Source organism: Setaria viridis, chromosome 7 (genome assembly GCF_005286985.2).
Source record: "Setaria viridis chromosome 7, Setaria_viridis_v4.0, whole genome shotgun sequence".
Lineage (NCBI taxonomy): Eukaryota > Viridiplantae > Streptophyta > Magnoliopsida > Poales > Poaceae > Setaria > Setaria viridis.
Window position 1 is genome coordinate 28,375,060 of NC_048269.2, and position 26,787 is coordinate 28,401,846.

The following is a 26,787-nucleotide window of genomic DNA, read 5'->3' on the forward strand; positions in this document are numbered from 1 at the left end:
GGGCCGTGCTGGGCTGGCCTCGTTGGAATCGAGCCGTGCTGGGCTGGGCCACTCATATCCGGCGTGCCCGGGGGCATGGCGTTCAACAATCATCAGCAAAATCAGAGGGGCAGGCTGAAAAATCCACGCTAAAAAAAAAAATACTCCAATGGAGCCGATGCGGCAAACCAACGGCGTGAGAGAGGCGCGCTTTGTTTTTGTGAAGAAGCTGGGAGACGAAGAGACGCTTGCGCTCGCCGCTCTCCTGAATCCGCCTTTCGCGGATGGCCATCCACTTCGCCCCGCTCCCACCACCGCTTCCTGGACCGTGCCCCCCCACCCCCAAAGAATTCCCCAATTTGATCGGCAAGAACATCACCCCGGTTTCAGGTGAGCGACTGATCGAAATCTGCCTCCACTTTGTTTTTCCCCTCCACTTCCACTACGGCTTCTGTAGCCTGTGAGAATTGATTGGACACTAGGTTCCCGCACGCGATGTTGTTATAAGCGATCTTTGTTTATTGCGTAATGCTGGCATCCTTTTGATAAGAAATCAGGCAAGGGTTCTTCGGCAACATCCAGCATGTCAGTGTCTATGAAGGATTTGGACCCGGCATTCCGCGGAGCTGGGCAAAAGGAGTATCCTTTTTCGTTGGCTTCCCTGCGTTATATGATTTCTTCATGCCTGGCAACTTTATTTCATTGAAACACATTTTCAGATCACCAGGATAATTTTATTCGACTGAAGAAGTGTGTATGCTAATTGATAGAACAATTGGGACAATTGATTATAACTATTAGAAACATGCTGATCCGAGATTAGATGATTAGTGTGGTTGCAGCTAGTCTGAGAAATATAGAGAAGTTGCATAAACAGTTTGTGAGTTAAGCTGTTAAACAGCACTTGCATTGTTTTCTCACTGCCCCTATGTAGTGATTGCTGTTAACTATGTCTGGTTTTATTGTGATTTGCTGCTAATGTTTGACATGACTCTAAAATCGTAAAATGGTGTACGTTACACACAAAAGTTATTCGGTTGTTGCAACTCCAGTATTTGCCGGGAGCCACATGTTTTGATAGTAATGTCTAACACAGAATAACTTTATCTGACATGATTTATAATGCTATCCATCTATCATGAAGTAAATGTTCAGCTCTAGAACGAAATTAAGAGTGGAGATATATTGTATAGGGGAACTAATTAAAAACTTTTTGATAACTAAACTAAACAGAAATATTGATGAAGTTGGAGTAAAGATCGAGGAAACACCAGTTCTATCCTTTTAAGTTACTCTTCGTCATTTACCCAAATAAACACTGTATTGATGCTATTTTGTTATCCGTTAGAGTTCATTGTACTGGCATTGCACTCCTTAATTTAGTTTTAGTGGTCTGGAGGTATGGCGTATCCAGAATTTTAAGCCAATTCCTGTGCCAACATCTGCTCATGGAAAATTTTACACGGGTGATTCATATATCATCTTGAAGGTACGGACATACTAATGCCTTGTTATAGATCCTTTTCTTTTTGAAGATTATTGGTGCATCATATTTGAAAGGCAAATTATTTCGTACATCTTGAAACAAAAGCTTAGATACTTTGAGAAATCTGTGATAAAAATATTTTCTTGGCTTTCTTTTTTCTATTTCCCATTCTTCTACCATACTCCCTCCGTTTCAAAATGTAGGTCGTTTTAGTTTTTCTAAGTACATAGATTTTGCTATGTATCTAGACATAATCCTATATCTAGGTACATAGCAACATCTATGTACCTAGAAAACCCAAAACGACCTGCATTTTGGAACGGAGGGAGTATAATGCAACTCTTTATCATTTTGTTGCATGATATGCTTCACCATGATGAACTTCTCATGATGACATTGCAATCTGTTTTTTGGTTGATCTCAGTTTTGCTTTATGTTTACTGCACTGAATATTTGTTTCCTTTTGTTCCCTGCAGACAACAGCATTAAAGAATGGTTCTTTTCGCCATGACATCCATTATTGGCTTGGTAAAGACACTAGTCAGGTACATACTCAAACCATTTGACATTGCATTACTTCATTTGCTCTTGAGGACTACTAGTATTATAAAGGCCTTTTTTTTTTGTTAAAGCTCTCCAAAAATTGCCCTTGTTTTTCTTGGTAGGATGAGGCTGGAACTGCTGCTATTTTAACTGTGGAGCTTGATGCTGCGCTTGGAGGACGTGCTGTCCAGTATCGGGAATCACAAGGCAATGAAACTGAAAAGTTTCTCTCATATTTTAGGCCTTGCATCATGCCACAGCAAGGAGGTATAGCTTCTGGGTTCAATCATGTAGAAGTGATTGAGCAGGAGCATACCCGCTTATATGTGTGCAAAGGAAAGCATGTAGTCCATGTTAAAGAGGCAAGCTACCTAAAAAACTATATTTTTTTTCCAATTAAGGTCCGTTCATTTTGTTGATTATGTGTTCTATTCTGTAACTAGGTTCCTTTTGCTCGTTCATCCCTTAACCATGACGACATATTTATTTTGGATACCAAGTCCAAAATTTTCCAGTTCAACGGTTCCAACTCATGCATTCAAGAGAGAGCAAAAGCTCTTGAAGTTGTGCAGTATATCAAAGATACTTTCCATGAGGGAAGGTGTGAAGTTGTAGCGGTTGGTAAGCGAATACATTATGTACCTATACTATTTGGAATCACATTTACAATGACATGACAAATTAGATTTCTCATAGAGGATGGAAAATTGATGGCTGATGCTGAAGCTGGTGAATTTTGGGCTTTGTTTGGTGGCTTCGCTCCTCTTCCAAAGAAGTCGCCTTCAGAGGATAATGGGGAAGAGAGAGAAAATGTTGTCAAATTGCTATGGTAACTCACTACCATTATTCCCATGTCAATAAAACATCAGCATATAAGTTGCCAGCAAAATATCTTCTATTTAAATTATAACTCTTTTAGATTAATATTCTCTTGAAATTGCAAAACCGAGCGGATGATTTATTTGACTTTGCAGCATTAACCAGGGAAAGCCGGAACAGATTAATTTTGATTCCTTGGCGCGTGAGTTACTTGAATCAAATAAATGCTACTTGCTCGACTGTGGTGCTGAAATGTATGTTTGGATGGCTAGAAGTACTTCTTTGCAAGAAAGAAAGGGTGCGAGTGAAGCTGCTGAGGTTACTTCTTGTTTGTATATAAAAAAACTCATGCTGGATGTTAAAAACATATTCATTTTTTACATTATGCTTCTGTGCTCACTCAATTCCTTTTGCTTCTGTACAGAAACTACTCATGGATGATAGCCGAACAACACCGCATGTTATCAAAGTGATTGAGGGATTCGAAACAGTTATGTTCAAGTCAAAATTTGTTGAGTGGCCACCTACGCCTGATTTGAAACTATCATCTGAGGATGGAAGAGGCAAAGTTGCAGGTTATGATCTGCTTATTGTCAGTTCCAGTGCAAGGTATGGCTGCAAACCAAATTCCACGCATTTATGTATTATTTCTTCCTGCAGCTCTCCTCAAAAGTCAAGGATTAGATGTTAAAGGCTTGATGAGAGCTGCACCTGTAAAAGAAGAACTCGAGCCTTATATTGATTGTACAGGTCATTTACAGGTACTATTTTTGCTAACTCTTATAGATCTTTTTATGAGGTGCTAGGTATCTTCCTTGTTTTTGGCTCTTGCTGGGTTCCATCTCTAGCTTACCTCAACTTGCTTTGAACAAAAGGCTTTGCTGTTATTTCTAGGTCTCTCCCTAAGATTCCATTCTATCCACTCAACAGCACTCCTCCAAAATAAAGGGAAACTACCTTTTATACATTTATACAAATATGTTAACTAGATCACTAGCCTCCTGGTATCCAAACTCGATCTACACCCATCTCCTTTGATGTCCGACCTCCAATCAAAGTTTATTGACAAAAGTTCATCATAGCATTCATCCATTTACTTCTGGTGTAAGCTTGATGGTGGTTTTGTTTCCTATACATTGGCTTCAGGTCTGGCGTGTAAATGGAAATGACAAGGCTCTTCTGTCAACCCTTGATCAATCAAAATTTTACACTGGAGATTGCTACATTTTTCAATACGCATATACCGAAGACGACAGGGAGCAATGTCTTATCGGAACTTGGTTTGGGAAGAAGAGTGTTGAGGTAATAGGAGTGCACAAAATCATAGTTACTTATGATCTGTGGTATTTAAACGCACATAAATTTGTATAAGTGAAGAGAGATTTTCATAATTTCGGAAGTGTTGTATCTGCCTATTCCAATTAAATGCGTACTTGCGAACGTGCGCGTAGCGCGTTGGTAAGGTTGCTCGCTGGAGCACCTGCCGCCCGCGTTCGAGTGCTGCTCGACGCAGGTTCGCACCTGGTGCTGTGCACCTTTAACATTGTCTGCAGCCTCTCTCGTGTGGTGCCACAAAGGGAACACGACACACCCATCGGCTACGGAGTCATATGGTTCTGGTGATCTCTTCAAGGACGTGGTCTTCTAGTCTGTGTGTAGTTGTAGGTCTGGTTATGTATGTGTGGTGTGAGTGGGGCGTGCGTGAGTTGGGTGGTGTGTGTACGTATAGGATCAGATACTTCAGCTGTACCTAGATGAGACGCATAAAAAAATGCGTACTCAATGCATGCTACATTGTTACTCCATCTGAATGATCTTAATTGTTTTCAGGTGGAGAGGGCGGCGGCGATGTTGCTGGCTAGCAAGATGGTTCAGGCTGCAAAGTTCCAGGCTGTCCAGGTAACCAGCTGGTTATTTATACATGTATTAAATGAGAATGACAATATCTAATGTACTCTTTCTTACACACAGGCTCGCCTTTATGAAGGGAAAGAACCGATTCAGTTCTTTGTCATATTTCAGAGTTTTCAAGTATTCAAGGTTTGCTTTTGGTAGTCAAATCCTTGGCCTGATCTGGCAATCTGACAGACTTCAAATTGAGTGTTCCATCCTTCTTTTCTGTCTGAATCTTCAATGTAGGGTGGCCTTAGCTCTGGATACAAGAACTTTATTGCTGAAAACAATATTGCAGATGACACATACTCTGAAGGTGGGATTGCTCTATTCCAAATTCAGGGCTCAGGATCAGAAAACATGCAAGCAATTCAAGTAGATGCAGTATGTCCGCGGTCATACTTTTATCTGTAAAGATATATGTGAGAAATCTTAGTAATTAGCTACTTCATCTCTTTCATCTTTTCTAGGTGGCTTCATCCTTAAACTCGTCCTATTGTTACATTTTACACAATGGAAACACTGTGTTCACATGGACTGGCAACCTTACAACCTCACTGGATCATGACTTGGTTGAGAGGAAGCTAGATGTAATTAAGGTTTGAATATTCTTCCTTTTTGGAGCAAATATGAATCTTGTGCTTATGCAGCTTTCCCCATTGCTTACTGCATTGGTAACTTGGTACCACGATAAAACCTTGATTAACCACCCCTGCAAACCTTAATTAGTATTTTTCTCTTCTTAATGCAATAACACACAATTCTCTTATTAGGCCGGCATCTTGTTAGTGTAGCAGTAATTCCTTCTCTTTTTGCAATTTTGTATTGGAAAATTAGCAACGCACATCAATGGGTGACACGTCTACTGGACTGTCGATTTAGTTGTTCCTTACAAATGCGTAGCGGCTTCTAGATAGTGTTTTTAGTATGTTCTAGGTGCACTGGATGTTCTTTTGTTGTGTTGGTCTGATTGAGATAGGGCGGCAAGGAAACAATGTATTTGTGTTCATCTGAACTCAGGTTTTTAATACAGATCAATAATGAATGTTTGTATCCCTCACTGTTATCATTGCCCTCACCCATCCACAAAAAAAACTGTCAAAAAAATCATTACCCTCATTATCACAGCATACTTGTATAGTATTCTTCAGTTATTCAGTTAACGCAATAGATTTGTTTTTGGTATGCCAGTCCTTTGTCTTAACTCCTTTGTGCTTCTCTTTTTTTATTACACAGCCTGATCTGCCTTCTAGGTCACAAAAGGAGGGGAGAGAAACCGACCAATTCTGGGAACTACTGGGTGGTAAATCCAAGTATACAAACCAAAAAGTAGGAAGAGAGCATGAAAGTGACCCTCATCTTTTCTCATGCATCATATCCAAAGGTAATACTATATATGTTATCCTAAGGATCTACCAGGTGGAATTCACTATCTAGCATATGCTCACAGTTCTTCCTTTTCTTTGGTTACTAATGTTGCTGTTTGGGGTCATGAAGGCAATATAAAGGTAAGCAAAAGTGTGAAACAAAGATGTTAAGATTTTACGGCTACATGTGTTCATTTAATGCCTAATACAAACTCTTTCAAATGCACTTGATCAGGTCAAAGAAATACACCACTTTAGTCAAGATGATCTAATGACTGAGGATGTTTTGGTTCTTGATTGCCACTCGGACGTATTTGTTTGGGTTGGCCAAGAGGTAGATGCCAAAGTGAAGTCACAAGCTATGGATATTGGAGAGGTAAAAAACAGAATTCACCATGCAAAGTCTGACTAGAAATCATGATTTTTTTTGTTTTGGTTTCTTACTTTCCTTCTCACTGTAACTGCCAGAAATTTCTTGTTCTTGATTCCCTTATGGAAAAACTGTCGCCAGAAACACCAATATTCACTGTGTCAGAAGGCAGTGAGCCACAATTTTTTACTAGGTTCTTCAACTGGGACTCAGCAAAATCTTTGGTAAGTAGTTTATGTGTGGTGCACCTGCTTATTGTTAATAATGACCAGGGCTATTCCATGAGATTAACACCTAATGATACCGATAGTTTAGTTTTGGAAATTAAATGCATCTTACCACTTTTGAATTTCTGTTGCAGATGTATGGCAGTTCATACCAGAGGAAGCTTGCCCTTCTCAAGGGTAGAGCACCTCCATCACTGGATGTAAGTCTGTCAAATCATCTTCCAATATTTTGGTGCAAATCATTTTCCATCCACTTGGGAATCAGTTTCAGTTGCAGTATTTGTTTGCATAAGATCTTATTATTCATAGGTTTTGTTTAAACAGAAAAAAACTGGTGAGTGGTAAAGGAGTTTTGTATTAGTTTAGCAGGAAGAAGAAGATCTAAAGTCCAAGAATCCCAAAAATTTATCCATAGACATATACTCTTTATTTCTATTGGTATTCTTGATTTACCAATATCCATAATTCGTTGTGCTTATGTGCATGGGACCAATGACTTCTTCTGCCTGCATATGAATGAGTCCACTATTCAAATTCAGGTTTTCAGAATTTTAATTAGAACTATTATGCCATCTGTGTATGGATGAGCCCTAACGTATGCTGACCATAAGGTTTGGTAAAAGGAATAGAGGGTGGCTCAAAACAGCGTCTGAGTGATAGTCCTATCTAAAAACAACTCTTCTACTATCTCCATGTTTTCAGAAACCAAAACGACGAACACTGGCATTTACAGGAAGAAGTTCGGGACAAGATAAATCTCAGCGTTCGAGAAGCATGTCCACCAGCCCGGATCGTCCCCGTGTTCGAGGAAGGTCCCCAGCCTTTAATGCGTTAACTTCTGCCTTTGAGAACTCAAGTAGTACCAGGAATCTTTCCACCCCTCCTCCTGCTGTCAGAAAGCTTTTCCCAAAATCTGGAGGTCCTGATCAGTCAAAGGTGTCACCCAAAAAATCAGCCATCGGTGCTGTCACCAATTCATTTGATGGTCCGATGAGAAGTATAATACCAAAGTCAGTAAAAGGTACATATAATACTACTCTTTTGTTTCCAATTCTGCCTGATCGCAGAGACCAAATGTTTAGTACCTAACCTTCTTGTCTCTGAAACTTTTGCAAAATGAAGCGAGCCCCGATCCAGAGAACGTGATACAGAAGGAATGTGCCACAGGCTATTGCAATGTAGGTGAAAATGAGACAGAAGATGATGAAGGCCGCACGATCTACCCTTATGAACTTCTGACAACCACAGCTGAAGACCCTGTTCCCAACATCGACGTGACCAAGCGAGAGGTGAGCAACCGTTCTTCCACTCCCCATCTGTCAGATCAGATGATGACATTCAGTTACTGTTATCAATGGGATGCAGTCCTACTTATCGTCTGCCGAGTTCAGAGAGAAGTTCAGGATGACCAGAGCAGCTTTCTACAACCTCCCTAAGTGGAAGCAGAACAAACTGAAGTCTGGTGTTCAGCTCTTTTAGCCTGCCCACGGTCGCCTTGTCTCCCTGAAGGCAGCAGGCCGTTTGTGAATTGTGAGGACCGAGGACAGCAGTTTTTACCTTTCGAATTCTTGCTTTCACCGTCAGGTTTTTTTTTTAAGCTCTCCTTGTTCTTTCCGTTTACAGGACCTAAGATTGTTTGCTGTCCGACCATCAAAGGTTCGCACGACAGAGATAGTTGCAGTAGTCTTTCGTAACAGCAAAAGCATGCTGCATGGCAAATTGATGGAGCTACAATTGACGAAACTGTAGGACCAACGCATAAACGATTGACGAAACAGTATGATAATGCCTAATTTGACTTACCATTTGCTTCTTATGAATGAGAGTTCAATGGATATATTTTTCGAAGCGAACAGGGAGCTACATGAAGAAATTTACATGTGCAGGTGTAATTTTATACTCCCTCCGTTCCAAATTGGAGGGAACGGAGGGAGTAGTATTTTGGTTTGCTATTTCAAATTCGTGCAAGGTGGCTGGTAGTTATTCCATGGAAACTACTGAAGCCTTGCATATTAGGCAAATAGGGACACAGGAAAACTGCAAATTTCCAATAGGACAGAACAAGTCTATTTTTCCTTGTGTCACAGCATACATCCAGAACGCCACAGGGTCGGGTGCGTGCTGAAAACGATCGTGAGCAGCCTGGTATGACATGGATGCGAAAGCCCGATGGTGAGTGGTCCGCAGCCCTCCTGCCTCATAGTACTTGAGCACGAAGGAGGTCATCTCCACCACACGGAGGCGCCGGTCCGAGTCGTCGTTGTCCTCGCCTGCCCGGCACTCGAGAAGGCAGAACCTGCTGTCGCCCATGTACACGAGCGTGGCGCCCATGTGGTGGTCGGAGTCAGCGTGGAAGAACACCTCCACGCCGATCCGCCATGAGGGCATGGCCTCGCACCGAGAGACGGGTGGGACGTCGCAGCAACAGAGACGCCAGGCCCTTCCTTGTAGTGGCAGACCCCGACCAGAGCGTCCAGCTCACGGTCGTAGTAGGCTCGCCCATGGAACGGCAGGAGCCACTCGCCAATGTAAGTCCACTGGCGGGCCTCGGTGTCGAAGGCGAAGGTGCTGTCCCGGCCACCGTGGTAGTAGGGATGCGTTTCGGCGGTGGTTGGCCTCCAGGCCCGTACGGACATCAAAACGGTGTGCCCGTCCGGGTGCAGCGCGTAGCAGCTGACGCGATTGGACGCGAACGGCGCAGGCTCATTAACTCTGCTCCAAGACCACGGCTGGTCACCGGGACCGCCGAGCACGTCGACGTTGAAGTACACCAACGCCATGAGACTGCCGCCGGCGGAGGCGTACACCGGTTTATTGCTAATGCTGACGAGCCCGCGGCTCGGCGGGTGATGGCATACCGTCTCTCCCAACGTCTCGGTGTCGAAAACGGGTACGCCGGGGCTCGACTCGGGCGGTTGCATCGCAAAGATTTTGGTGCCGTGGGCCGCGAAGCAACACGAGAATGGGTGCTGGGCCTCGATGCAGACGAGGGGGGACTCGGCGGGGCGCGCGTCCACGCCGGGCGCCGAGTGGAAATCGTCCTCCGCCACCCTGTAGATGCTGTACCCCTTCTCCCAATCGTCGAGCACCAGGTACAGATGCCGCCGCCGCCGCCGCCGCTTGGCGGCCACGAGGCCAGAGCAGCGGACCAGCGACGGCCACTTTGACATGCCAACTTTTGGTTCGTCCCCGTAAGAGTCTCTGCACGGCAAGGACTTCCTCTTCTTTTTCTGTGTATGGCTCGGCTCCATGAGGATTGAGGCCCTTTGCAAAGAGAGGTTTTTACGCAAAGTTCAATGTTGGGGACCTGGACTTCGACTCGTGATCTCGGTGTCATTTCCTCAATTGACTTTGCAATGGTTTCGTTGTTTATTCCCTTGCAGGCAGAAGCAAACATGGACGAGACCCGAGAAGTTAAACTTGGGGGAAGCCGACTTCGCAGGAGGCGAGGGGGCAAGCTGTCAGGCGAAGTCCGGCGGCGCAGCGACTGGGCTTTGCAGTCGCGAAGAGGTCACATGGAGAAGTTGATACCAATAGTGGGGACGTCGTGTTGAGAGTGAGGCGCGAAGTCGTGGCTAGGTGACTTCGCAGCTAATGGTCATGTCCTGCTGAGTTGTAAAGTGATGAGGTGTGAAGTATGTAAAAGGGTTCTTGAATATTTTTCGAATATAGCCGTTAAGGGTGTAATGAACGAAAAAGTGTAAAATGTTTGGTCTATAAATAGTGGCGCAATGAGCCAATGAATGAAAACAGGGCACGTTCCAGACGGAGGGAGAGGAGGACGGATTGGCTATCCTAAAGTCACTCTTTTCATCAGTTTTATCTTATTTCCACTAGTTGGCTCCATTCTTCGGGGGATGGTTTTTACCTAACACTCAACACGCTGGACGCGGCCGTCATGTTGTCCTTCCCACCATGGTCCTGCTCTTGGAAATCGCCTCCGCGATGCTCCTTCTCCCGTACCTCCTCGCCTTCGCCAGGTCGCCTTCCACAGCGTTCGGGCAAGCCCAACCTGACCGCACCCATCTTCCCAACGTCAACGAGTGGCTCCACCTCACGATGCACACCGCGGTAGGCTTCATCATCCCAGCGCTCTACATCCTCGACAGGCTTCGAGCTGGGGACATAGATGGCATTGCCACCACGGCACCACACGTGTTACTCCTCTCCATGCATTGGTGTTCACCGAGCAGCGATATGGGCAGGCACATTCTCGCTCCCTATCAGGTCTGTGGTTGACTGTCCACTAACAGGGTCGTTGTTGGGCCAACTGAGGTCAATGCTCCTGCACGCACACCCGTGGATTGGAACCGAGAGCTGGTCATGGAGGCTGCCATCACGCATGAGGCCATCAAGCTGGAGCTCGACACGATGCCACTATTCGTGGGGTCTGCGGCATGCGGTAGGAGGGTGACCGAGATGGCAGTGCAGTTGGCGGGGCGTCATCATGTAGGCGCAACTGCTGTTATGCGTGTCCACAGCCGCCACAGCGTGCGCGCTGTGCGTGCTGACATCGCTCCACCGTTCATGATGCATGCGCTGTGCGTCTATGTTGACGCTCGTTATTGACACCTTTATACCCCTGTTTATCTTCATTAATGATATGAATTTAATACATCATAACTAATAAACCGCGCATTTTCCAATATGCAATATATTTTGGAGGATATTCTATTTTCACAAGAAATTGAACTTAATGGAGCAAATTTGGATAAATCCTTGAACAACCAACGAACCAAAGGAAGATGAAGGCTAACGGGATCAAAAAGAGCCTAGGCCGATCAGCCTAAGAAGGCCCAGGCCAATCGGCCTAGGGTCCTCCGACCCCCTCTCATGCCTGTATCGGTATATTTAACGATCACAGATAAATTCGCAAGCGCACGAATATATCGTTGTAGTATTTGACCTAAGAGTATTCTCAAGGGTATCATATTTTCCAAAGGAAGACGGGTAGGTCAAAAGAGTTTACTATGCATATGAGTATACCATAGATGTATAGAGATAATACTCAATGGGTAAGATAGATAGATAGATAGATAGATAGATAGATAGATAGTGTGACACACACAAGAATCATCTTAAGATAACTAAGCTAGGGAGAAGGACTAAGAGTTAGCTCTAGGTTCATATGTACTTCCTATATATTGCACATATCATACAAGCATAACATACTCAGGCCTATGCACCCAAGCACACACGGGGAGACAGTACCCGTACTGGTTTCGTCCAGTAAAGTTACTGTTAATTTACAAACTCCTACAGCGTACCTGAACATGAAGGATTACAAAGGACCAACAGGGCTATCACCACCTGCAGCCTACCTCTGCGACCCGTGGGGCAAACTCATATCCAGTGAAGCTAAGCAATCCAAGCATCATGCTTGCATTGTTAACAACACTCCAGCCGACCCGAGCTATTGTGACAAGGGCTGAAGCCGCCATAGAAATGGCCATTGAACCGATATCGTAACATAGATCAACTAAGCTATACTGCTGTACAAGGTATATATGCACTCACAGTATGTAATGAAGCATGGTCTCAAGGCATACATGGGCGTATATAAGCCTATACTACGATAGCAGGGGTATACGACTAGCATATGAGCATATAAGCCTAGTATATCAACATAGAAAGGGTATATATAACTCATGCATATAAGAACCAAGCACAACACTATATAAAGAAGATGTATACTTTGAATAGAATAAAGTCAACCTAGGAATAAAAGATACAAGAGTCATACCCTAGACTCCAAGAAGACCTGGAACCTAAAGTAGAGCTACTCTAGCCTAACTTCACTAACTTGAAAACTAAGAGGAGAGAGTGATTCACTAGTTGCGTGTGTGTCCTAGAATGGAGCCCTTCCCCTCATATTTATAGGCTCTAAGAGGCGGTTCTACGAGGTAATCTTAAGGGAATATCCTTTAACCTATCTATACCGTCGCCATGTGAAAGCTGGAGACAAGAGGGTACAAGGGTGGTTCGGCCGAATCCCTTGTTTGGCCGACGCCCTGTGGGCCCCCTCGCAACTGCCTTTCTCCGGGTGACTGCGTGGTAGGTCCCAATGGCGGTTGTGTGTGTTATCCGGTGGATTGAGGCGGTTGTGGTAGTTTGTGGGCCCTTCAATCCATGGGATGCACACATGGCAACCTCCCATTAGTCAGAAGCGTGTTTCTTGGATCCATAGAGAGTGTTTTCTCCATCCTTTTGTGCTAATTCACCTGCAACTAAATATTCTTCAAGGACAAGTGGAACTACATTATTCGAAACCAAATATACGTGTAAAAAATGCCAATCCTCCTTTATTCTTGAGTATATTGACGGTCATATTTGATACTTAATGACCATCAACAGCTCGTGGCAGGAACTCCTCCAAGATGACTTATGGGCTAAGTTTGCAAGGATATGGCAAGATGAGTTCGGAATTAAAGAGGATCAAGTGGAGATTTGAAAAGTTATCAAAGATCAATCTCATCCCGGAGTTATCGATGTGCCAGGCCTATATGCAAGTGAAAAGAAGATTTCAGGACACCTGAGAAGACTTGGAGACAAAGGGAGGCACGAGCGAGCAAAAGGAAGGCCCAGGTCGATCGGCCTGGACCCACCGAGGGTGTTCCTTCATCCCTCGCCTTCCAATTTATGCCACGAGTTCTCCAGACTATAAATACCCCGATTCTCCATCGTGCACCACATCCAAGATGACGTATTCAACGTGAAGCAGCAGAGAAGCAGAAGGAGCCTGGGGGACACCACTTCGGAGAGCCGAGGGTCATGCAGTTGTCTGGGGATTAGCGTAACTAAGCCCTAGTCGGCGTGATCACCCTGTGAGGAAGATCCATGTTGGAGTTCTAGAGCTAGGATCATCTAGATCAAGGTAGGATCCTGGTGATGATCTTGTGATGTACAATCATTCATGGTGAAGCAATAGATCTGTTCGTGTTTTTAGCGATCAAAGTATATCCTTCTATGGTTTTATGCTCTTTTAGGTTTGCTTACTTTTCAATCTATGATTGATGATAGATTGCTTAGGATGTTTATGTTGTCATGGTGACCAGATTTGCATGCCTAATCTACCGTTGAGTATAACATGTTTTCTTTTGATCGTGCCCTTAGATTTCCTATACTGATAGAGAGGATTGTGATGAGATCTTTCTTGTGGAAGATGGGGATTTTCGGGAGTCTGACCGGAGGTGTATATTTAAAGATGCTTTTACTAAGATCATATATGTGTTGCTTTGCTATCCATGCTCAGAATTACAATATATGCATAATCTAGGTTGCTCTAGATTTGCTCTATCTATATTCTGTCTGTATATGCTTAGTAAATTGGATCTGAATCACTCATCAATAAAAGGTTCATACTAACAATTCTAGTTGAAATAGATCTTATATTATAAGTTCCACGCATTGAGAAATCTTGGGAGAATACTTTGGGGGAAGAGCTACAACTAATCCGTGTGCTTGCGGTTCACAATTGGCGTGCTAACTGCTGTCAACAGTGTGCTTTCCCATAATGACTAGGACACCGAGAGCGGCGACGGTGCACTGGTGTGGTCAAAGTTCCATGTTCTGGCGCGGGGACACCCATTGACGAGGAGAGAGGCAGGCAGGCGCAGGTGGTGGTGGACGGTGAGAGAGAGGGAGGCAGACGTTGGTGGTGACATGGCGAAGGAGGAAGGGTGGCAGCACAGGCGAGGAAGAAAGAGCGACAAATCACTAGATTGCGGTTCATAGATTAACAACTTTTATGCAAAACGTACTTGACAGTTGGAAGAAACACATAGCACTTTAATATTAGGTAAAGATTTGTACTCAGTTGTATCGATGCAACCTTAAGATAACTAGGCCAGCTATTAGTTGCAGATAGAATGCAATGTATCTTTGATTTATATCTTGAAGTTAGTTGGCCTAGATTTATCTCAAGATTACTTGACTTGTAAGCCATGCCATGGGGCTTTTTCTGTCCTGTATCAATAGAGATGCGGTCCCCAAGGGGGTTCAACGCTTCCTAAACTTGACATGGTACCTCCATAATCGTCGCCCCCTGACTCTCTCGGTCACTAAAAAGCTGACCAAAACCAACTTCAATCTTTGGAAGGTGCAAGTGATGCCGCCCATTCGTGGAGCGCAGCTTGAAGGCCTCGTCGATGGAACGGATGCTGCGCCGCCAAAAGAGATCACCAAGGCAGTGGACGGCAAGGCCGTTAAGAAGCCCAATGAAGAGTATGGCAGGTGGATTGCTCGTGACCAGCAGGTCGTGAGCTATCTGCTAGCCTCGATCTCTAGGGAGGTCCTCACTCAAGTTGCTAACAAGAAGACAAAGGCTGAAGTTTGGGGTGGCATACTTGAGATGCTCGCTTCCTAGACCCGAGCGTGGGCAGTGACCACGCGCATCACCCTCGCAACGACGAAGAAGGGCAACATAACCATGTCTGGGTACTTCAACAAGATGAAGTCGCTCGCTGACAAACATGGCAGCAGCCGGCAAGGTGACCAACAACGACGAGCTAGTTGGCAACATCCTCACAGGCCTCGACTTCGACTACTTCCTAGTGGTCTCAGTCATGCTTGCACGTGTTGAAACCATCTTTGTAAGTGGGCTTTATACACAGCTTCTTACTTTTGACCAGCCCATGGATCTGCTTCATGGCGGCTCCCAGCCGCCAGCCAACTCTACCTCCCACGGTGGACGCGATGGAGGGTGGGGAAACTAACAAGGACGTGAAGGAGGCCGCAGTGGCAGCACTTATGGCAATAGCAACAATTCCGGCGGCCGTGGTCGCCACCTTGGCAGCAATGAAGGCAACAGAGGCGATCACATCTCCAACAACTTCAATAGCGGCGGTAGGCGTCCAGCCAAACCACGCTACCAGGTGTGCTTCAAGGTCGGTCGCACTACAGGAGAGTTCTAGCACATAGGTTTGATGAAAACTATATGCTAGACAACAAAAGCATTGCATCTGCAATGAACAGCAACAGGATCGATTCCAACTGGTACACCAACACTGGGGCATACTGCTGCCTGGTGATAACAATGCCTTCTTAGAATTTCATCCGAATTTTTTCTTGATCAAGGATCAGGCAACGAAGATAACTGTTGTTCATATAGACGATAGTATTTTTCTCGATGAATTATGACAAGTAGTCTAGAAATGGTTGCACATTTTCGTTCTAGTTTAAGCTCATCCTCTAGAGAAGAACCAAAAAAAAATGAAACAATCACACCCAGGGGAAATTTCGCGTTTTTCGAGGATGAGTGAAAAAATAATTTCGGTTAAAATATTTTGGAAAATTTGAATTTTGCTTAATTATATAAGTCCAACAAGGTTAAAGGAACATGTATGAAGCAATAGTGTAGTGGTACAACTCAATCTCTCCAATCAAAAAGTCATGGGTTTGATTCTTCCGTGCGCTTCATTTTTTTCCACATTTTCCTCTTGCTGACATGTGGGGTCCACAATTCACAAAATTAAAAAAAATCAAAGAGGTCATTTTCCTCTTGCTGACATGTGGGGTCCACAATTCACAAAATAAAAAAAATCAAAGAGCTCACGCGAGTCGTACCCAAGCCACCGTGCATGAGCAAAAGAGGCCAAATCACTAAACCATGCATATATTCCCTTCATCCTAAATTATTGTTCGTTTTGATTTTTTCTAGGTGTATAGATTTTTGCTACGTATCTAAACATAATATATATCTAGATGCATAGTAAAAAGTGGGTATCTAGAAAAGCCAAAACGAATAATAATTTGGGACGGAGGGAGTAGATGTCAGTAGAAGTTGTGTACAGGCGTTAAAATTTAAAATTGATCCAAAAAATTCTGAATTTCACGAAATTTCGGTTTTTACAGAAATTTTTTTGAAACCGAAATTGAAAACCCTGATCGCACCAACTCTTGTACTCTATGGCAACGCACACTCCTTGGGGCGGAAGCCATCGGGGAACCTCGTGGAGTCGGTGCAGTAGTCGTAGATGGTGTACCTCTCCTGCGCCTCCCTCAGCTGCTGCCGCTGCTTCACGTCGTCCAGCCCGCCGGCGGCCCCGCCGCCGAGCCAGTCGCCGCCGGACGGGTCCTGGCCGCACACCCACGCGACGCCGCTCGGCTCGCAGCCGCTGGCGCGGTAGTTCCGGAAGTAGGCGGTGAAGGGCGCCTGCGTCCAGTCCGTCTTGACGCGCCCGCCCTGCGTCGCCCAGCCGTCGGCGTCCCAGAGCACACCGTTCAGCCTCATCGGCTGGTACACCGGGAAGGGCACGCCGGCGTCCCAGTGGTTCCTGAACCGCCGGATCGCCATGTTGTCCACCAGGATCCTGAAATGAACTCGTCAGATCATCTGATGTTTCTCTCATTTCTGAACAAAAAGTTAGTTGTTTTCAGAAACACCGTTCAAGGCTCGTTACTGAAAGCTGTCTAGTGCTTAAAAAATTCAAGAAACTGCAGATGCAGAAGAGAGAGGCTTATTACAGGATCTCGTCTGAATTCCAGACGATGGAGTAGGTGTGGAAGTCTTGGGTAGGGTCGAACCAGAGCCTGTACTGCACCTCCCTGCCGCCGGAGCCATTGGCGAAGATGTTGGTGTGCAGGGTGTACGGCTCGCCGGTGACGTTGCCCAGGAACTCCAAGTCGATCTCGTCGTGGATCTTCCACTGCCCCTCAGAGATCAGCTGCGGCGTGTTCCACACCACATAGACAGCATCCATCAGTCAGAGACAGAGAGGAAGGAACATGGTCATTCAGAGATCGGTATCATCCAATGAATGTCAGAGTTATTCTTGCAGGTCTTGATGCTCATCACTCACGTAAACCGTCGTGACGGTGCCGGCGGAGTTCCCGGCGACGAGCTTGATGTCGATGTCGATCCTGGCGAAGAGATACGACTTCTTGGACCGGAACCCCGACCCCATGACGCGGTCCAGCGACAGCCCGACGGTCTGGCCGCCGTCGCTGTCGTTGAGCAGCTGCGTCGGGCCCCAGAGTATGTCCACCTGGTCCGTCATGCGAACACCACCGGCAGCCACCCAAGAGACGGCGGCCATCATCGTGAGAGCCGGCAGGCAGGCTAGGAGGCGCGCCCTAGCCGGCGCCATGGCTCCCGGCTGCCGGTGGTGTGGAGTGGCTGTGGGAGACTGGGAGTGGCGTGTGCGGGCGGCAGGGAGGCACTGGTCAAGTGCAGGGGGCTATATTGCAGAGACTACAGCCTGCACGCAGTGCAGGACTACCAGGGTCAAACTCCACGCGGCGAGATCGATGCCATCGAACTCGGCAACGCAATAGGGTACTGTTGGGAGGTGTAAACAAGCTTGGGTTAATGGCTGGCTAACGAAGACCTAAGCATAGAAAAAGGATGAGAGATTCATGGCTGGAGGGGGAACAGAGCTGGCTGGAAGCGAAGCAAGAAGTTGACCTGATTTAATGTGCTGGTCACATGCGTGTCCAAAGAGCGTAAATGCATGGGCATGGCGGCTTCTGATTAGGTATCTATATCTAGGCTTGCAAGAATGCAAATTGAGGAGAGACATTGGAACCATATGTGGTGCAGATCCTCCGGGCAAAATCGCTAGACAGGTTTAGATATACACAACTCTGTAGACCGTCCAAATATAAAACTTGAGGTTATGTTTATTGTTTTCTCATGTACATGAGAATTGAGATCAATGTGAGTGGCGACATGGGGTCCTCTTGGGACAACTGATGCATCGTCTGCCCTGCAGGTTCACACTACATGCTGTACGAGTTCACTAGTATAACTGAAGAGCACAGTGGTGCATCGGTTAGAAGGATACTGAAGACTGAAATTAGATTGCTGCAAGACACACCCTATTTGAATGGAGAAATGACGGAAATTTTTCTTGAGCGTGGTCTACCAATTTGTACCTTGCAGATGTGCCTAGGTGCTCTGAGCAACAATCCTCATGTAGGTGCAGAGTATTTTTCACTGCTCCCGTAGTATACTGTAATTCTGTTTCACCGTACACGTTAACCTTTCGAGCAAGGTTCCCTGTCCCCCTTCAGGTATTACGGGTTTACTAATTGACTGCACTTGAATGGATTTATCGAGTTCACCGAATCACTGCAGAAAGTACTACTCCATTTCACGCCAGCTGCGGTAGAAGTGCAGTAAACCAAACACGAGAGCCGTGATCTGCGCTGGGCGTTACATGCCAGTTTTGGAGGCCGCGCACGCAGCTGCCCTGCTCGGCATATGTTCCCGCCCGCCATTGGTGCCTTGCGTTGCTCGCACGCTGTCACGTGTCCACGGATTAAAGCATTTAACTAGTGCTCCTGCTACTACGTGCACTGGGATGGCCTGCTGTGTGTTATTCGCCCGGCGAGGCGGCGAGACCACAGAGGTCACACAAGCGAGTCACAGGTCGTAGCGGTAGATAGATAATTAAACACCCAGCAGTAGCCGGCCTATAACGGCCCGACGAATTATTTCAATATTTTCGGTACAATGAACTATTTCAATATTTATATGAACTATCTCAATATTTTTTTACGTAAAAAAGTTGGTGAAAGTTAAAAAAATTGGCGAATGCAAAAGAAAAGGTTAGTGCGTGCAAAAAATATTAGCAATAATTTTGGTGAATGTAAAAAATAAAAAAATATCAGTACATAAAAAATGTTGATCACCGAACAAATACTGATGACAATTAAGCCAGACTTTTCTAAAAAAATGTTAATGAATGCAGTAACCAGTAACCAGGTTAGGGAGGCCGGCGCCCAATGGTCGGCCTAGCCCAACAGCGGTGGGAAGAAAACGCGTAGGAGGGACCAGCCCAAACAACAAGTCGGCGGAGGACCTCTGCCTGTGCTCCGGCGTGATTTGGGCCCCCAGACTTGGCGTGCAATGGGATACTCTGTTGGAAATTGGAATACTCTGTTTCTGCTCGGCGTCTACCAGTGCCCAGCGATTGCTATTTAGTGCAGCTAAGCAAGCTTTGGACCTGCTCCTGCGAAGCATGAGCTCATGCGAATTGCATACACGCAAAGCTGGTAGCTGCTCCTGCAGTCAAGGGACACCCGATGCGCTCTCTGTTTTCCCAAGGAAAGCGAGAGGCGTGCATGTCTGACCAGAATAAACAAAGCTTTTGCTGTTCCAACTTCCAGTGGCTAGTGGCGACTGAACTGAACATGAACTTGTACGAACAAGCTACTGCTTTTTCACAAATCTCTTGAGACCAAACGAATGATACTACTATATATTCGCACACCAAAGAATAGATGAATAGTATAAACAAAGAATGAGACCAATGGGTTCTTATAATACATCCACTATGCGTGCAGCCTGCCCTAATGCTCTGATCGACTTCGCAATCAAAGCGGCCCGGCGCTTGGCCCATCTCCACGCTACTACGGCATGGAGCACTCGGGCGGGACGCCCTGCGGGAACCGCTTGCTGTCGGCGCAGTAGTCGTACACCATGTAGTTGTCCCGCGCCCACTTCATCGCCTGCTGCGCCGCCGCGTCCAGCTCCTGCCCGTACCCGCTCGCCGACGTGGAGGAGGACGAGGCGTCCGCGGCCGTGAACTTGCGGTACTGCGCCATGAAGGGGGCCTGGGACCAGTCCGTCTTGACGCGGCCGCCCTGCGTGGCCCAGTCCTCGGCGTCCCACAGCGAGCCGTACAGCCGCATCCGCTGCGACGACGGGTACGGCACGCCGCGGTCCGCGTGGTTCTTGAACTCCCGGATCGGCGTCCCGTCCACCAGTACCCTGCAGGCAATCGATTCGATTGATCGTCAGCTCTCGATCGACGAATGGAATAGCAATTCTGCTAGGTGATTGCGATCTGCTGATGTGTAACTTACAGGATGTGGTGCTGCGTCCACTCGATGGAGTATGTGTGGAAGTCGGTGGTGGGGTCGAACCAGAGGTGGAACTGCTGCTCCTTGCCGCCGTTGCCGTTGCCGAACACGTTGGTGTGCAGCGTGTACGGCTGCCCGCTCACGTTGCCCAGGAACTCGAGGTCCACCTCGTCGTGGACGTCCCACGGACCCTCCGAGATGAACTGCACGCACGGGTCCGGCAGAAAGCTTGTTAGAAACACAATCCATAGCGCAGCGCGTCAACACGGAGAGAGTGTTAGCGCGGCGGCCGGCTTACGTAGAAGGTGGTGACGGTGCCGGCGGAGTTGTTGGGTACGAGCTTGATCTGCATGTCAGCGCGCGCGAAGAGGTAGGTGTCCCTGGAGCGGAACCCGGAGCCGGAGGTGTGGTCCAGCGACAGCGTCAGCGTCTGGCCGTCCGGCGACACGCTCCCGCGCCCGTCGCCCCACGTCACCTCCAGCCCGTCGTCCATCCTCCCCGCCGCCGCCGCCGCCGTACAGAGCCCCAGGAGCAGCGCCACTGCCAGCACGCGAGCACCCGAGCTAAAAGCCATCGCCGTCGTTGCTTAAGCCTCGCACCAGCTAGCTCGGATGGCTTCGAAAGAGTTTGCGTGAGAACAAGGGAAAGGAGCAGACGAGAGATGGATGAATCTGTGTTGTGAGTCCCGACTCGCCAGGCTTATATAGAGTTTGGCGGGGCAGCAGCAGGGATGGTTGGGACTTGGGAGGACGGATCGGATCGAATTGATCGAGGCGCGTAGCACAGGGAAGGTACAGACAGTGCAGGGGGCGCGGCGGCTGAGGCGCATGTTCGCGTCTCGTTCCGGGAGCTGCTGCTGCTGGGCTGGCGATGCGCGGAGGACAGCGGGGCTCTTGCTCTCCTCCTGCCTGCCTGTGGTTACCATTCTTCGCATGTGTGTGCAGCTAGCTGCGCGAGACGACGACGCCGTGGGGCCGGGGCCCCGCGACGTCGCGGTCGCGGAATTGACTCCTCTGGTGAGGAGATGGGAAACAGCGCGTGCGAGGGCGACCGGGGCCCGGCGGCGGACGCGTTCCTTTCCATCCCTTCCCCGCCTGAATTCTGGATTTCTGGTCGTGTTCCTTTGCGCGGTGACGCGCAAACCGCAGCCAGCGGCCAGCCAGCACCGGCGCCCCAACCACCGGAATTGAATGCCGCGCGGGAGGCCGGCTGGCGGCCAACTTGAGGCCACGAGCACAAATTTCACGCGTGGCGAAATCCGGAGGCCGGCCAGGGGTACTGCCCTGATCGGATGGATGGATGGATGTGCTGCTCCTTGACTGTACGACGTTTTGTTTTTGTTTTTGGATTCTTTGTCGATACGGTCATGTGGGTTTTCGAGTTCGATCAGTTTCCTGTGTTCGTTGCCGATGTACTATATGATACGTATCGGTTGCAACTGACTGCTGGTGACCAATGTCTGTACGCCACAGCATCATGATCCGAGGATTCTCCCCGGCATCGAATCAGATCAGCACGAGATCAGGAGGTTCGGGGACTCGAAGTTAAACAGGTTTTATAATTTGCAGACGAACTCTCTTTGCTGCTCGCCGTCTGAGAGCAATTGTAGGCACCGACCACAGCACGATTCGAGTGCCAGTTTACCACCGACCCTGAACCACCTACCCGCGCCGGTGACCGCGAACTTGCGCAGCCCGGCGGCATTCCTCTTTTGGGCTTGGACGGACCACTGGACCTTTGGTCGGCCTGCCAAAAACTGGCCGCCGCGTCTGTTGTTTCGGCCGTATGCGCCCCGTTTCGGCCGCGTAGCGGCGTAGGCGTAGGCGTCGGCGCGTCGCTCCAAGAGTGCCCTGTGCCCTCCGCTGTGCTATGTACTCCGTATGTGTGGATGTGGTGCTGCGAAGCTACCACCTGCCAGTAGTGTTAAGAAAATCTGAACTGCGGTAGGACAATACGAAATGGTGATCGATACCATTTTCCATCTCTACGACCTTTACTGCTATCTTTCGCAATATTTATGCGGAAATCATTCTAGACGGATAATATATATGAAATCACTTTAATAAAGAGAACTCAACTACGAGGAGGCGATAATATTTACTTGTGCTTTCTTTGTTCCCCCCTAGCAATAGCCCATATTCGGCTCTTTAACTCTACGTTTTGTGTTAGCCCGCAAAAAAAAAAAATTGTGTAACCGCCCCTGCCCCCCTTCCTCTAACTTTTATATCAGCTCTAAATTGCTCTGACCAGTCTTAATCAAAACAATGGAATTTAAAATTGAGGTACCCAAATAAATAGTATTTGAACTAGAGGGTCAAAATTAGACAAGTTAGAGAGTTGATGGATCAAATATAAACTTATTCCATCTTTTGTAAGAAAAGCCTACAGCGTAACCCATTATGTTGCATTATTCTTTTCTCGACATAAAGATGAAAGTTATATAATCGCTCATTCAAGTTTTAAATGATAATTGATGGTAATAACAAATATTTGCTACCATGTGCAATATTTCGGTGCTAAACAGTACCATGCTACCAGCAAGGCAGCATCTACTGTTACAAGGTGACTAACTGACTATCTCGCAGTGATGAACTGAAATCTACTTCTGCAGAGTTTCAACTGAGGGAGGGAGGGTTTCTACTATATTGCCACTTGCTTCTGTTGGCATGGCAAGTCACCTTTTACTCGGTTCATAAGTCACTTCATCAAACAATTATGCTTTCTTTAATCTACCACAGCCACGCAACAACGTAAGAAGTCGGAATAAAACAAGTTTTGTATGTCGGACAACTCGCAATCAGCAACCAAACGAAATGGAGCAGGGTGAAGGATAAAGATCACTCATGCGTAGAGAGAGACGGAGAGCAAGGTAAGAGCCGGCGTATGGTTCGGCCTTTTGGCCCATCAATCGGTCCAAGAAGGACCGCAAGGCATGCGCAGATCAGGCCACAAATTTCAGGCCAGGCAACAACAACGCGCAAACTGCCCGGGGGGGGGGGGGGGGGGGGGGGGGGGGGGGGGGGGGGGGGGGGTTCAAGAGTTGGGCCGTGGCGGCGGCGTGCACAGGCAGGAACAGATCGAACGGAACGGGCTTCTTTGGCAGGGATCTGACTGAGTGACTCTCGAGTGCTTCGGTGCTTCCCCTCTCCAAGTCTCCAGTCCAGATTCTCCATTCCCACTCTCGAGCTCTCTGTAGTTTGCCCACGGGGTGCCGCACCTGCAGCATCCGGTTTTGGTTATTCTACTGTCTCTCGCGTACTTGTGCTGATTTCCGACTTAATTTTGAGTTAACCAGGTGGGTACGTACTCGCAGTCTCGTTTTGATCTGTCCAGCAATTCGTTGCTAGAATGTAAATCGTACGTACGATCTCGCTGTAAATCAATCGTACGTACGATCTGGCTTCCTGCACATCGCCTTGTCACTCATGACGCCCGCGCAAATGTCCGCATAGAAGACGAAGCAGCAGCACCGACATATCCACTGGCAATGGCTAGCTGATGACCCGATGACAGAGGCGCGATGGACAATTTTTTCTGCGGCTGCCTCCATCGCGGCCGCGCCTGCCTGCAGATGCCGAGCACGAGCTGGTTGCTGCACATGCGAGCTCCGATGCGCGCGGGCCGTGGCTCCCCGAGTAAGAAATCGAAGTGATCAAACCGCCTCCCGAGACGGTAAATATCTCGCACGCATTCTTCGTGATCGGTGATTGGCCATGCGGTGCGTCGCGTGGGGTGTCTTGATCAGGAACCGCGTGGCCTTGACCAATCTTAGTGCGCGCTTCTCTCCAAGCTCAAATCAAATGTGTTCCCTACTGAAATGCATGCATTCCTGATAATGCTATTTCGTTCCACGGTAACCGTGTTCTTCAAGTGTAATCTACTTGCATTTTCCCAAGCCCAGTGCCAAATTAACATGGCGACATGGCGTCGGTCAGATCTGCTTGCAGTCACAGTTAGACGTGAGCTCCCTCGCTCAACAAAGTCAAACAACTCGCAATCAAATACAAGAGCACACTACTAAGAGTCTAAGAGACAGCTTAGCACTGAGTACTCAAGCAGAGTCTAACCCATATGGCTTCACTAAATTTCATTGACGAGAAACAAATCTGATCGATCGAGTTGATGAGGTGTGTACACGCTTGCAGGTCAGCACAATAAGATACCAGTTTAACGAGATCTAGCCAGCCCGGTGATGGAGTTGATCGATTTCCTTGCTTTGACATGGCATGGAGCAAATCTACAGAATTTGAGGTCGCCGTCTGCTCTCTGCTCCGAGGGTACGCGCTCTCTCATGCATGCATGTGCACGGCGCGTGACGGCGACCAGCATTTGCAAAACGCTTATACTAGTGTATTGGAGACTAAGTAGCATGAGTTCTTGTGTTGGATTCCGGAACTAGGTTTTCCGTCCTCTCAGCCAGCCAGCCAGCCACACCCTAGCTGACATTCGATTCCTCACTAGCCTCGCAGCCCTAGCTACTCCGCGAATTCCTCTAGGCGCACCCTCATTTCCTCGCCACCTTCGTCCCCGATCTCCATCCATTGACTCCCTATAAATAAACGTACAGGCCTCTGACCTCTCCATAGTGGGAGCCAGCAGCTAGTTTCCCAGCTGCCTGTAACCTAGCAAGCCATGGCGTCGCCTTCTTGCAGCCCCAAGCTCTGCCGCAGCAGCCTGCTACTTGTCGTCGGCGTGGCGGTGCTGCTGGGCAGCATGCTGCAGCTGTGCGCGGCGACCCTGGACGAGGACATCGAGCTCATCTGGGGCGCCAGCCACACCTACTTCTTCATGGACGGCCCCGACACCGAGTCGCTGGCGCTCTCCCTGGACGAGCAGCAGGGCTCCTGCTTCCGCTCCAGGAACACGTACCTCTACGGCACCATCAGCATGGACATCAAGCTCGTCGAGGGCAACTCCGCCGGCGTCGTCGGCACCATCTACGTAAGATCTCGTTCGTCTCTCCCTCTGCAGCCAGCCATGTATCTGCATCGATCTAGATCAGCTTTCTTTCTCAGTCTCGGCTAGCTTGCTTGGCATGCCAGTCATCAGTACACTTTGCTTGCTTCCGTTTTTTCAACGGATCGAGACACACACATGCACGCACGCAGCACGCCACTGTGCGTCGTGGGGGGTTGACTTTTTGACACGTGGAATCTTTCGATGCGCGCACTTGCAGACGATCTCCGAAGGCCCCTGGTCGTACCACGACGAGATCGACCTGGAGTTCCTCGGCAACCTCACCGGCGAGCCCATCACGCTCCACACCAACATCTTCGCCGACGGCGTCGGTGGCCGGGAGCAGCAGTTCTACCTCTGGTTCGATCCCACCGCCGACTACCACACCTACACCATCGAGTGGAACCCCAAGTACATCATGTGAGTTCCATGTGTGTTACCGTTTAATCTTTTAAGTCCAAGCATCATATCCAATAGGATGCAATGCATGATCGCGTCGTCGTCGATCAGCTTCTGATCGATCGTTCAGTGACTAACTAATGCATCGATCGATCGATCATGTGATCTGCCTCATCAGAATCAGGGTTGACGGGAAGGCGATCCGTGCGTTCAAGAATTACCAGGACCAGGGCGTGCCGTACCCGACGTGGCAGCAGCAGCGGGTGTACGGCAGCCTGTGGGACGCGGACGAGTGGGCGACGCAGGGCGGCGCCATCAAGACCGACTGGTCCAACGCCCCCTTCGTCGCCTACTACCGCAACTACACCGCCACCTCGTGCCGCCCGTCGCCCGGCGTGTCGTGGTGCGGCGCCGAGCCCAAGGACTCGACGCGCTTCGACCTCGACCCCCAGACGCTCGCCGACCTGCAGTGGGTCAACGACAACTACCGGATCTACGACTACTGCTCCGACCACAAGAGGTTCAACGAGTCGGAGTTCCCCAAGGATTGCTACCTGCAACGAGCAGGGGTTTGATCACTCATTTCTTGATGGCCAATTGATGATGAGGGGATCGACGATTATTGTTGTTGGGTTCGATCCGCTGATCAGTTACTTCTGTACATCTGAAGACACACAGCAGGTACAATTTTGATTCTTTATTAGATTGGTGATTTGTTCTCCCTCCGGCTGCTTCACTTCTTCCCCGGGTCATCAGATGTATCAACATTTCTCTGACAGAGCTCTTGCTTTGTTTTAGCATCATTGATTCGTCATGTAAAACCATAAATAGTTCCACACTATTGTTCCGAGAAACCAAACTTTATCATCGCCATTGGCGTCGTTGGCTCATTGTCCCTGCTTTCATGAATTACATCGTCTACATCAGGAATAATGTCCACCA

General features: G+C 47.9%; 4 protein-coding genes across 4 annotated transcripts; 2 read left to right on the forward strand and 2 right to left on the reverse strand.

The window, feature by feature from the left end:
* The first annotated feature begins 142 nt into the window (after positions 1-142).
* LOC117862701 (villin-4) lies at positions 143-8,547 on the forward strand. Its single transcript, XM_034746200.2, has 24 exons — positions 143-369; positions 537-618; positions 1,369-1,468; positions 1,942-2,010; positions 2,131-2,370; positions 2,452-2,629; positions 2,705-2,837; positions 2,983-3,145; positions 3,252-3,402; positions 3,488-3,588; positions 3,974-4,129; positions 4,658-4,726; positions 4,799-4,867; positions 4,967-5,104; positions 5,191-5,319; positions 5,957-6,104; positions 6,218-6,228; positions 6,323-6,463; positions 6,556-6,681; positions 6,819-6,884; positions 7,387-7,705; positions 7,807-7,973; positions 8,050-8,214; positions 8,308-8,547. The coding sequence occupies exons 1-23, from the start codon at positions 264-266 to the stop codon at positions 8,161-8,163; spliced, it is 2,976 nt and encodes a 991-aa protein (XP_034602091.1). The 5' UTR covers positions 143-263; the 3' UTR covers positions 8,164-8,214; positions 8,308-8,547.
* A 7,931-nt stretch (positions 8,548-16,478) lies between these two features.
* LOC117865095 (xyloglucan endotransglucosylase protein 1) lies at positions 16,479-18,037 on the reverse strand. Its single transcript, XM_034749176.2, has 3 exons — positions 17,484-18,037; positions 17,149-17,348; positions 16,479-16,994 (listed from the first exon to the last, which is right to left on the reverse strand). Exons 1-3 carry the CDS (start codon positions 17,769-17,771, stop codon positions 16,589-16,591), a joined length of 894 nt encoding a protein of 297 aa, XP_034605067.1. The 5' UTR covers positions 17,772-18,037; the 3' UTR covers positions 16,479-16,588.
* Positions 18,038-19,859: 1,822 nt separating this feature from the next.
* On the reverse strand, positions 19,860-21,329 carry LOC117862796 (xyloglucan endotransglucosylase/hydrolase protein 24). Its single transcript, XM_034746320.2, has 3 exons — positions 20,789-21,329; positions 20,494-20,693; positions 19,860-20,398 (listed from the first exon to the last, which is right to left on the reverse strand). The coding sequence occupies exons 1-3, from the start codon at positions 21,062-21,064 to the stop codon at positions 20,038-20,040; spliced, it is 837 nt and encodes a 278-aa protein (XP_034602211.1). The 5' UTR covers positions 21,065-21,329; the 3' UTR covers positions 19,860-20,037.
* Positions 21,330-24,880: 3,551 nt separating this feature from the next.
* On the forward strand, positions 24,881-26,735 carry LOC117862747 (xyloglucan endotransglucosylase/hydrolase 2). The gene is made up of 3 exons (XM_034746254.2): positions 24,881-25,431; positions 25,667-25,866; positions 26,024-26,735. The coding sequence occupies exons 1-3, from the start codon at positions 25,123-25,125 to the stop codon at positions 26,418-26,420; spliced, it is 906 nt and encodes a 301-aa protein (XP_034602145.1). The 5' UTR covers positions 24,881-25,122; the 3' UTR covers positions 26,421-26,735.
* The last annotated feature ends 52 nt before the right edge of the window (positions 26,736-26,787 follow it).

What these genes read in the sequence shown, in the direction of transcription:
- LOC117862701 (XM_034746200.2), top strand. Translation starts at nt 264, where the DNA reads ATGGCCATCCACTTCGCCCCGCTCCCACCACCGCTTCCTGGACCGTGC. An exon ending in CGCGGAGCTGGGCAAAAGGA is followed by an intron (nt 619 to 1,368) that starts GTATCCTTTTTC and finishes ATTTAGTTTTAG; the next exon opens with TGGTCTGGAGGTATGGCGTA. An exon ending in CAAAGTTCCAGGCTGTCCAG is followed by an intron (nt 4,727 to 4,798) that starts GTAACCAGCTGG and finishes TCTTACACACAG; the next exon opens with GCTCGCCTTTATGAAGGGAA.
- LOC117865095 (XM_034749176.2), bottom strand. Translation starts at nt 17,771, where the DNA reads ATGGCGCCGGCTAGGGCGCGCCTCCTAGCCTGCCTGCCGGCTCTCACG. An exon ending in GCACCGTCACGACGGTTTAC is followed by an intron (nt 17,349 to 17,483) that starts GTGAGTGATGAG and finishes AACACGCCGCAG; the next exon opens with CTGATCTCTGAGGGGCAGTG. An exon ending in TGGAATTCAGACGAGATCCT is followed by an intron (nt 16,995 to 17,148) that starts GTAATAAGCCTC and finishes AGTTCATTTCAG; the next exon opens with GATCCTGGTGGACAACATGG.
- LOC117862796 (XM_034746320.2), bottom strand. Translation starts at nt 21,064, where the DNA reads ATGGCTTTTAGCTCGGGTGCTCGCGTGCTGGCAGTGGCGCTGCTCCTG. An exon ending in GCACCGTCACCACCTTCTAC is followed by an intron (nt 20,694 to 20,788) that starts GTAAGCCGGCCG and finishes CCGTGCGTGCAG; the next exon opens with TTCATCTCGGAGGGTCCGTG. An exon ending in TGGACGCAGCACCACATCCT is followed by an intron (nt 20,399 to 20,493) that starts GTAAGTTACACA and finishes GATTGCCTGCAG; the next exon opens with GGTACTGGTGGACGGGACGC.
- LOC117862747 (XM_034746254.2), top strand. Translation starts at nt 25,123, where the DNA reads ATGGCGTCGCCTTCTTGCAGCCCCAAGCTCTGCCGCAGCAGCCTGCTA. An exon ending in GCGTCGTCGGCACCATCTAC is followed by an intron (nt 25,432 to 25,666) that starts GTAAGATCTCGT and finishes GCGCACTTGCAG; the next exon opens with ACGATCTCCGAAGGCCCCTG. An exon ending in TGGAACCCCAAGTACATCAT is followed by an intron (nt 25,867 to 26,023) that starts GTGAGTTCCATG and finishes CTGCCTCATCAG; the next exon opens with AATCAGGGTTGACGGGAAGG.